The sequence below is a fragment of the Neltuma alba genome, unplaced genomic scaffold, assembly GCF_004799145.2.
Source record: "Neltuma alba isolate B1F8T4 unplaced genomic scaffold, ASM479914v2 tig00004593_pilon, whole genome shotgun sequence".
In the NCBI taxonomy this organism is placed as follows: Eukaryota; Viridiplantae; Streptophyta; class Magnoliopsida; order Fabales; family Fabaceae; genus Neltuma; species Neltuma alba.
The window spans coordinates 21,840-32,207 of NW_021633779.1; the positions used below are offsets into that span (position 1 = coordinate 21,840).

Here is a 10,368-nt window from a genome sequence, read left to right on the forward strand (position 1 = left end):
ATAATGTTCTCCTTTGGCACTCAGTGGTCCAGTTCCTCATTTTCATTTTTTGCCAACCAGTTTCCTCATTTTTATGTATATAAATAATCATAACAATTATACATGCCTTCATACCTAACTCATGAATCTATGTTGATTTGATATTCTAGCAGCATTTAAACTTTAAAGATCTATAGCGGCTAGATGCATGAACTTGCAATAATATTTGTCGCTTTGAGATTAAAATATTTTTATTTCTTTAAGATTAAACTAGTTATTTTTTTTTGGGTGTGTGTATAAGAATTTAGATAAATATTTAATTAATTTTATTTAATCTAAATTAGTTATATTTATGGACATATCTCTGCTTATCCGTATACTTATTTTAAAAATTAACCTCTTTGCAACCTGAACCAAGAAATTGACAATTGACAAATAGGATTAAACTAACAAAGGGAACATTTTTAATTGAAATGTCTTTTAAGTTACGTAAAGGTAAAGCCTATTTTGAACATAAGCTAATAGCATAGACCACCTTTGATTTCTTGGAATTAATATTGGAATCTTGCCGAAGGGAATTAGCTAGAACTAATCATATAACAATGTTCTCAAGTCTAAACTAGATCTAAATTCAGAGAAGATCTGGCGGTGCATGAACATTTTTGGCACATTATTGAGAGTTTACATGACTGATCTTTACTTGCACCCTATCCAACTCTCATCGTTTAAATTAGTCCCAAAATATGCGTACCTGCTACCTCCTAAATATAAAACTTAGTTAAAAATTCAATTTAATGATAAATATAAAACCTCAATTCAATTTGTCCCATGTATTTATTCATTTCTTTTCCCAAAATAGTCTCCATAGTAATTGTACATATATTAAAAAAATTGTCATTTTGATGTAAATGATTAATAATGATATTTTAGGAAAGACAATACTGATTTATTATAAATAATTAATTTAATTAATATTTTTATATTTATAAATTAATTATTTAACTCTTATATTAAAAACAAAAAGTGGTATTACATGAAGTTCAAATAATGAGCTACCCTTAACCATGATTTGAAAGGTCATTAACTTTTTTCCGGAGATAAAGACAAGACCCTATCATCTCAAAAACAGTAACATCAAAAGTTGCCGAAATTTTGATGGTGATATAATATAAGCATGATTAAGCTAGTTATAGCAAGTGTCATTAGCAAGTACAATAGTGTGGTATTTGTGAGCTAATAAAACGGCCAATTAGATTAAGAATTTAGAATTTTTTGATTAATTATTTTGAAAAAGAACTAATATGGGTGTCACTTTGCGACTCCAAGGCTACAAAATTTTACTCTTTCGGTGGCCGCCATGTGATCAGATCTTGGGTTTCTTCTGGTTAATATTATTGCATATATCTTGTTCTACCCACCCAACATGGTCATCATCAACTACTTATAGAGATTTTGATTGGTGATTTATTTAGTGGACGAGATTGGATGGACTAAGATATCTGCACTTTTCTTTTCTTTCTCTTTTCTTCCCTTCTTGTTTCTTCTGTTTTTTCCCCTTTAATTTTAAGATTAATATTATGTCTACTTCTTAAAATTTAACTTTATTTTAATTTTAATTTTTAAAATTTGAAACAAGTGGTCTTAAAGGTTTCAGGAACTAAAAATACTATTCCTGTAGCGACAAAAAAAATTTAGACAAATTAAAATGAAATTAAAATTTTGGATGAAAACTACCGGTATCAAATGTTTCAGAGATCAACACAAAAATGATCTCAAATTTATTAACCCTGACTGTTCAAGCATTAAGAGAGAGTGTTCCATCATCGGATTCAAAATAATTGCAGCTTCCGAGATTTAATACTTCTCCGATCCTTAATATAAGATTTATTTAACTAATTTGATTAGGTTAAGGAAGTTAGGTGAGTTAGTTAATTATAAGAAATATGACATGTTTTTCTTAAAATACCATAATCATCTTCCTTAATATCTTCCCCCTCTCTTCTAGTTAATTATAATTGAGGGAGTATTCATATTGGTAATTTAAAAAAAATTGATAAATATGAGAAATAGGTCTTAAATTTAGAACTAAAATTAACTTAACAATTAGGTCTTCTATTAAGGATTAGAGGAGTAACTTACTTTCAAAAATGTCCTTATATCTTTCACCATGTTTAATGGATGGCTTCTCCATTCTCCCTCCCTCCCGCGCTAGAGAGAAAAAATAACTTTGAAAATTGTAAAATTTTTTATATTATCTAACTTCTTTAGTATCAGTGTATCAAAAAAAAAAAAACTTCTTTAGTATCATAAAAATAATTAACATGAGCTTATAAAAGGCCAGGAGGAAGTGATAAATAAGTAAAATGTTTCAAAAATTTAAGTTCATAAAAAGAAGACGTGTTCTTTTCGGTGGCCGAAAGAGAGAGAGATATATATATATATATATATATATATATATATAAGTGTTATTTGACTTCTTTCAAAGCTCAAGTTATTCCCTACAGTCCAAATTGGAGAGCGCACAAATAAACCGGAAAAAAATTACTCATCCGGTCTTTAATATAAGACCCATTTAACTAATTTGATTAGATTAAGAAAGTTAAGTAAATTAGTTAATTATAAGAAATATGACACATTTTTCCTAAAACACTATAATCATCTTTCTTAATACTCCTTCTTCCTCTTCTACTTGATTATGGTTGAGGGAGTATCCATATAAGTAATTTAGAGAAAACTGATAAATATAAGAAATGGGTATTATATTTAGGACCAAAACTAACTTAATAATTGAGTCCTATATTAAGGACCGGAAGAGTATTAAGGTAGTTATTTATTTGTAATCAATATATCTTCAATTTATGATACTCTTCCAACTCTAATATAAGACCGAATTAATTAATTTATATGAATTAGGGATGTTAACTAAATTAGTTAATATTATCTATTTTTTTAACACGCTCTAAGTATCTTTCTTAATTTCTTCTCTCATTCTCTTACTTGATTATTGTTAGAAAATATTAATAAGGTTAATTTGAAAAAAAATCGATAAATATGTGAAATACTTCATCTGGTTCTAAATAATAAACCCATTTTGTAGTGTAATTTATACTACAAATGGGTCTTATACACTATAAAATGAGTTTTATATTTAGGATAGAAAGAATATCTTTATATACAAGACTAACATTAAATCCCAAATTGAGTCCTATATTAAAGACCAGATGAGTAATTTTTAAGTTTTTTAGAGTATTAAAAATGATAGAAAAAGAAATTATTATGTTCTAATCAAACCAAACTTCTTAACATTCTCTTATATCTATGAACTATGGTATCGTACGAGGGAGAATAATCTCTAGAGTGGAGCAATATCTAGTAGTAAGATATTTCGTGATTACTTCGTGCGCTTTCTGGGGCACATTCAACTTGAAGCCATTGCCCCGCCGACCCGTATCATCATATGAAATTACATCAACGATTACGAGCATACAGGCAATGAATAATTACAATCTGGTCCACGGAAAATGATGAGACGGGTCCGCTACTTAATATAAAAGCCATATAATTAATTTAGATATATTAAGACAGTTATTTTTTTCTAAAATATCATATCTAATCATGAGCATTGAAACAAATCAGTTAAAGCCCCAGAATATGTATAATCAATAGGATTATTTTGAGAAAAAAATTATAAATTTAAGAAACAAAAAGAATTAAAATCCTATATTGAGTATCAAGCCTAACCTCCAACTTGTTTTTATACGACCTCCAGTTTTTAATATAAGACTTAATTGACTAATTTGAGAAAATTTAAAAAGTTAAAAAATTACTTAATTATAGCATATGTCTCATGATCTCTTTAAATATTTATACGTATAATTAGATTATATATCAGTTTATAAGCTGAGTAAACTGATTTGGAGAAAAACAATAAATATAGTATTTTAAAATAATTTATTTAACTTTTTTAATTTTTTTTCACATTAATCATCTGTATTGTATTAAGAACCGGAGCTAATATTAAGAACTGGTGGAGGTAGTGTGTGTATATAGCTCAAAATAAAGTCAACATACTGGTATGCTCCTTCAAAAACCGGCCTAGGTTTGTGTTTGCGCTGGGAAGAGATTAATGACGTCCAAAGAAAGCCCTGAAGCAAGAAATAATCGTGTCTGACTCAAAGGCATTAGGGATCTTAATGCTAATTGAAAGGTTCATATAATATTGATATCTGGAAGACCCACTAGTTGTTGCTCATCAATTTGCACGCAGATAACAATTCATTATAATGTTGCTTTTTCACTTCTTTTTCCAGCGAGTGAATTGGACAACTTGACCTACCACTGCAAATAAGCATGGCGTAGCGGTTTTCTCGTGCTCGATTGTGTGATGCAAAATATGAGCACAAGCTGAAAAGTATATTAATGTCGAGTGGATATTTTAATTATCGGTGATTACGGTTATTATCAACTTCCACCGGCTGTTTTTATATGCATATAAAAGGTAGGCAGAAAGATAACAGAAGAACAGTTTCGATTGTGGAATTCACTCGTAGCTACCACAAAACACAACTCTAACTTTCTACCGATAAATGAGATTGAAAGAACAAGAATTGATCTATCAATAAACTGTTAGTTAAGATGGTAAGAAGTCTCACCCTCGAAAACACAAGTTCGAATTCCTAAAAGTGCACTCATTTGGAGGGTTTTAACCTTAACACTCCCGGTCCGACAGAGATTAGTCTCACGGCCGAAATGACTTTTGGATACTCTGAGTTATACCCAAAAAAAAAAAAAGATAAGGATTGATTCCAAGTGTTTTACTTTTATCAGTGTAACGGACAATCATACTGATACTGATTATATTCATGCATCATAGTGAGAGTAACTAATTAGAGAAGTGGTTGACCGCTGACCCACTTAAAAATTTCATCTTCTGTTTCATATACCATCATTAATCTCAACGCGCATGAGTCAAATAAAGATATAATGAGTACCATCCGGAAAAACTTGTCCTCTTAACTACCACTTGCAAATACAATCAACCATGTTATATAATGGATTACACATTTGTGCTTGGTTAATGTGAAAGGAAGTTAGATGAATAATGGAGGTTGGAATTATTCTTAGAGAGCATCATGTATAGGGTAAAATATAGATATAGATCGATGCCTTATGATTTGGCCGACGTTGTTTCATGACATTGATGTTTAAAAGTTCATGATAAAGTAATTTGAAGTTTAAATCGTCGTCAACTTATTATCGGATAATGCGTTATCATTATACTAATTTGTGTTTTTTTTCCCCTTCATATATTTTCACTATTAAGTAATTGGAGCTCCTCACAAATGGATAGTATTCAGCAAAAGGAATTAAGAAGAAAAATTGACTACCTTCAATCTATAAAGCATTCTAAGGATGCTAGTAATATGGAAAATGTATTTAGGAATTAATCATTTGTTATACTATTTATTATATAGTACTATCCCCGATCTAAATGAGATTTTATAATTAAAACTGTTGGTCATATTTGGTACTTTTTTTTTTTTAACCAATGAATTTGGTACTGTTAAGTTAAATTAAATATTATCAAACCTAATTGGAGATAGTTTTCGCAGCATAGTTTTTTTTTTTTTTTCATCCTCCAACTTCAAACCTTTCACCTTACTTAAGGAGTTTAGAAAAATCGAATTCCTTCCATTTAACTCAACTACCATTGATTGAATCAATTTTATTATGATGGTGAAAACTATTAGTGGTTCAAAAAGTCAAGTAGACAATTGGTTGATTGATGTTGATCAAAGTGTCAAATAATTAATGGATAAAAAAGTGAAGAAGGGGTAAAAAAACAAATGTAGGTGGGACCCAATTGTCTTGAAGGGTTCCCTCTACCACTTTATGTTTACACTCTTCACTTGGTTCCTCCATTGCAACAAGAAGATCTAAACAGTCCACACCTATCTTCCTCTATTTCACTCATCTTTCATTTACAGATGAAACATAACAATTAACTCGTTTATTTAATTCTCAAGTAAATTATCTTCACTACAAAAGGAATCATCAACCTTAGAGTTGACTGCATCATCAATTAGCAAAGAGGATGATGGACTACACAAGAAGTCCTTCAATCTGCCCATTTCTTGAGCCGCATCCAACATGCTTGGCCTTGTCAGAGGATTATACTGTGTGCAGAGAAGTCCCAGTTCTATGAGTTCCAGTACGACATCTTGCCAGATTTTGCTGTCACGTTGCTCAGAATGTGACAACCTTTGTAATGCCTTCTCAGCAATGTTGTCTAGCTTGTATGGGTACTGTCTCTTCACCCACTCATGCAAACTTGAGCCTTCGTGGACAAGAACATCTGTGGGAGGCCTACCTGTCACTATTTCTAGCAGTAATACTCCAAAACTGTACACATCACCTTGGGTTGACGCCTTTTTTCCCATTCCATACTCTGGTTTTTCCAAATGAAAGAGCAGAGAAATAGTAATAAGTTTTGCAGCATAAAGGTATATCCTTTGGGGTTTAATGCGGAATTAATTGTTGCCTAAAAAAAAACGTAGAATCAATATATTCCCATGTGAACTAAAACTACTTGTTTAGCCTTGTTAAAAAAATTGACTGTTTAGCACTCTTGATTTGCTTAGTTATTGCTAAACAATCATGACACGGATGTTAAAATAATAAACGTGTTTTCAACAATCATTCTTCAAAACATCTTTCAGTTATACATTGAATAACCTTTTAGTCTTCTAAGACCATTGCGAGTATATCCATAAATCAAATTTGTTAGGTTCATCCTCTCATGATGCAAGTAAAATAGACTTCTAAGAATTTTAATTTGTCTATCATTTCACAGTTCATATGATTTTTCTTTTAAAGGTTTGATTAAGTAACCGCAGCATGATCAAGCGGGGCAAAAAGGACAAGCCGCAAAGAAATGGCATAATAATCTTAAGTAACAAGAAAACAAACTAATTTTGTGGATAAGTTTCAGTTTACCAAAAATTAGAACACTTTATATGTATGCATGTATTTATGTAAGTGCACATGCTGCATATCCATCTTCTGTAGATCAATTTAACAGAATTTACCTAGTAATACTCTCGTTTAGCAGAGAAAAGAAGAGCAGCAGAGAAAACACCTCAAGTTTTAAGAAATGATTGTGGCCTAATGTTGATTATTGTCTTAGTAATGCATCTATCTATAAATTCTATTGACTAACTTCCAGGAAAAGTGTCATCAGTAATTCTAGCAAGAACATAAGAAAACTGTTGCAGAATCAAAGTTCACAGCACATACCAGGGGCTATATAGCCAACAGAACCACATAACAAGCCATGTGTTGAACTGAAAGATGCCGAGCTATCATATGAGGCCATACTCTCATCACCTTTCACAAGCCTTGAAATTCCAAAATCAGTAACCAAAGCTGTCATATCATAATCGAGAAGTATATTGCTTGGCTTGAGATCACAGTGGATCACTCTTACTGGTGAATAATGGTGCAAATAGGCCATTCCTTCAGCAACATCACTACATATCCTCACTACCTGAAATAAATTCAGCCTGTGGCTCAATCCATGGCTTGGATATAGGTGCCTCTCAAGGCTGCCATTTGGCATTAGAGGAAGAACAAGAGCCTTAAACTCTGGCTTGCTGCAGATCGTGATGATCCTTATCAAGTTTCTGTGCCTAGTCCTTTTCAAAATTTGGAACTCTCTTCTAAAACTCCCTGAAAATTCACCTGCTGTGGTGCTATCTAACACCTTCACTGCTATTCTGGTGTTATCTCTAAGCACTCCTTTGTAGACATGCCCAAATCTTCCTGAACCAATTAAGCTTGAAGCACTGAAGCCTCCAGTGGCCTCAATGAGTTGTTTGTATGAAATGCTTGGATACTTTAGCTCCTCTCTTTCCTCTTTGTCATTATCATAGTTTTTTCTTCCAAATATTGCCAGTTGCCTTCGAAATTTCACCCAGTGTGCCAATCGGTAGCCAAACATGCACAAGAGGGGAGTGGCAAATAGAAACACAGGAATTATAAGGAAAACAAAATGATAGCTGTGTTTCTTGTGGCAGCTTTGCATCCCTTTGATGGAACCACATAGAGCATCATTTCCTAGGAAAGAGTCTATGGTCAGAGATGAAATTGCTCCCTTGTTTGATATATTACCTGAGAACTTGTTGAAGGAGAAATTGAGTTTCTTCAGAGTAGATGATAACAGAAGGGACTCTGGTATTGCCCCAGCTAACCTATTTGAAGAGACATCAAGTGCCTTTATATAAGGCAATTGGCCTAGTGAAAAAGGGAGAGGGCCCTCTAAGGAGTTACCAGAAAGGTTAAGGTATTCTAGAGCTATGCAGCTTTCAAGTTGAGGTGGGATTCTGCCTGACAGATTGTTGTTAGATAAATCAATAGCTAGCACCATGTCCATTTTGCTGAGCTCTAATGGTAAAGGGCCATTCAAGTTGTTGCTTGATAAGTTCAAGTATAGTTTCAAGCTAGTCAAGGCGGCAACTTCTGTAGGAATCACCCCAGAAATTCTGTTCTTAGATAGGTCCAAAATCTCCAGATTGATGCATTTTCCAAGACTCGGTGGAATTGTTCCAGAAAGCTGGTTTTCATACAGCAAAAGCCTTCGTAACTGAGGAAGGTTAGCAAAACTGTCTGGTATAGAACCAGAAAACTTGTTTCTTGACAAGTCTAGAAGGCCAAGATGTTGAATGCCACCAAGTGCTGAAGGAATCTCACCAGATAGTGAATTATTGGACAAATAGATTCTCTCAAGCTTCTCCATCTTGCATAGGCTAGGGGGGATAGATCCATTTAGTAGATTGCTGGAAAAATTCAGTAGAGTCAGGTTAACAAGGTTGGATATTTGAGGATGAATAGGACCACAAATGAGATTGTTATCAAGGTGAAGCTGTACAAGGCTTTTAGGAAGATCACCAATGTTAGAAGGAAGCTTCCCGCCAAGATTGTTTTCTGCTAATTCAAGTTCTTGAAGGTTAGATAAATTTCTCAAAGAAGCAAAGAAAGGTTCAAGGTTGGTGTTGCCATCATGGCTAACAAAGTCATTGTCTGACAAATAAAGGAATTGTAGTTGAGGCCAACTTACAATCTCATGTGGCAACTCTCCACTCAGCATATTTGACTCCATATCAAGCCATTTGAGCTCTGTGGAGTTAGAAAGAGCTAGAGGGATTTGGCCTACTAGCTTATTAGACCAGAGCAGGAGGAACCTAACCTCTAGAAGCATACACTCATTATTCAATGGGATTTGTCCCCCTAGGGAATTGTTGGAGAGGTCTATATACCTCAATGAGGAAGACCCATTACAGAAAAGTGATTGTGGAATCTCACCCTCAAGCTGGTTGCTTCCCATGTCAAGGTAGTATAAGTTACGAAGTGAACCCAACTCAGCTGGAATTTCTCCTTCAAGAAAATTCCAAGATAAACTGAGTTGCCCTAGTTGAGTTAAGAAGCCTAACTCTTTTGGAATGTGACCCACAAAGGAATTCTCAGAAAGATCAAGAATTTTCAAGGAAGAGAGGTTGGAAATAGCAGGGGAAATTGTACCTCCTAGTGATTTTCCATTGAGATCAATCTCAATGACTCTGTCACTTGCATTGTTGCATCTTATGCCGGCCCAATTACAAACATGAATATCAGGAGATTTCCAACTCGCTAGAGCATTCTTTGGGTCAGAAACAATGCCTCTCATGAATGATATCAGAGAACTTTTATCATTCACCAGCTCGGCATTTTCTTCCCCATGAGCTCCTAAATGAACAACGACCACAGAGAAAAATGCAAACAAGGAAAATCTACACAAACCCATTGAATTACTAGTAATACTGATCGCTTCTCTTCAAAAAAATTTAATGGAGGAAACGATGCAAACAAGAGAAAAACACACACAGGAACTGAGTGTTAATGTTCAAATATATGCAAGTTCATGGAAGCAGTGTGCCTAACTGCCGTTTTAGCAGTTGACAGTACGTTTGGCGCCTATGCTGATTGACTTTGAAACTGGCCTATGTAGGGTGTGCACGTGGCTACCCTTCACATGACACGTCAGCAACGTTAGGGGGCATTTAGGCACTAGGCAATAGTGGTGGACATGTCAGCATAGCAGGCCTAACATTAACATTCTAGTTTAATGGATGGTGGACTACGCTAGTGGATTATGTGCTGTTAGAGGGGATAATCTTGTTTAATGGTCACGCTTGTTGCAGGGAATAGGAACAATGAATGGAGATGAGAATGCGTCAAAGATTGGCTTATAGTTACTATTTATGAGAAATTTAAATCTAAACTATACTATGACATATGAGTTGTTTTTTTTCAGTGCAGTGATCCTCTTGGATAGTGTTATTGTTCTTGACACTT

The 10,368-nt window shown here is 33.6% G+C and overlaps 1 protein-coding gene across 1 annotated transcript; it reads right to left on the reverse strand.

The window, feature by feature from the left end:
• Positions 1–5,843: 5,843 nt before the first annotated feature.
• On the reverse strand, positions 5,844–9,817 carry LOC114745287 (putative leucine-rich repeat receptor-like serine/threonine-protein kinase At2g24130). The gene is made up of 2 exons (XM_028933437.1): positions 7,276–9,817; positions 5,844–6,427 (listed from the first exon to the last, which is right to left on the reverse strand). The coding sequence occupies exons 1-2, from the start codon at positions 9,815–9,817 to the stop codon at positions 5,994–5,996; spliced, it is 2,976 nt and encodes a 991-aa protein (XP_028789270.1). The 3' UTR covers positions 5,844–5,993.
• Between the last annotated feature and the right edge of the window lie 551 nt (positions 9,818–10,368).